Below are 343 nucleotides of genomic sequence, written 5' to 3' on the forward strand. Positions count from 1 at the left end.
CGTGAAGTACATTGAATTTACAATCAACAGAAAATCAACAGAAATTACAGAAGGGCATCGTCAAGTAGTCTCCCCCCCCCCCATATCCCGAACGCACCCACCCCCCATATCCCGAACGCACCCCCCTCCCCCCCCGCAGCTCGAAATTAAAAGGTGTTTACATTTACATAATTCCCCGGTATGGACTCATCTTCGTTCTTTCTTCCATTATTGACCTAATGACCTTGCCTCATTGCCTGTTCTCGCCGGCTGGTTAGTCTCCCGTTGGCTTAAATTTGAATTTGTCTTCAGAATCACTGAAGACAAATTTAGATTTTAGAATTAGATTTCATTAGAGCAATTA

The 343-nt window shown here is 44.0% G+C and overlaps 1 protein-coding gene across 1 annotated transcript in view; it reads right to left on the reverse strand.

Moving 5' to 3' along the window:
* Nucleotides 1-207: 207 nt before the first annotated feature.
* LOC119592358 (putative uncharacterized protein DDB_G0290521) overlaps nt 208-343 on the reverse strand; it is a 2,956-nt gene continuing 2,820 nt past the window's right edge. Inside the window, exon 2 of the mRNA XM_037941186.1 lies at nt 208-296. Within this exon, the coding sequence (XP_037797114.1) occupies nt 208-296 (89 nt within the window). The remainder of the gene's footprint in view (nt 297-343) is intronic.

This window comes from Penaeus monodon, chromosome 30 (assembly GCF_015228065.2).
Source record: "Penaeus monodon isolate SGIC_2016 chromosome 30, NSTDA_Pmon_1, whole genome shotgun sequence".
Lineage (NCBI taxonomy): Eukaryota > Metazoa > Arthropoda > Malacostraca > Decapoda > Penaeidae > Penaeus > Penaeus monodon.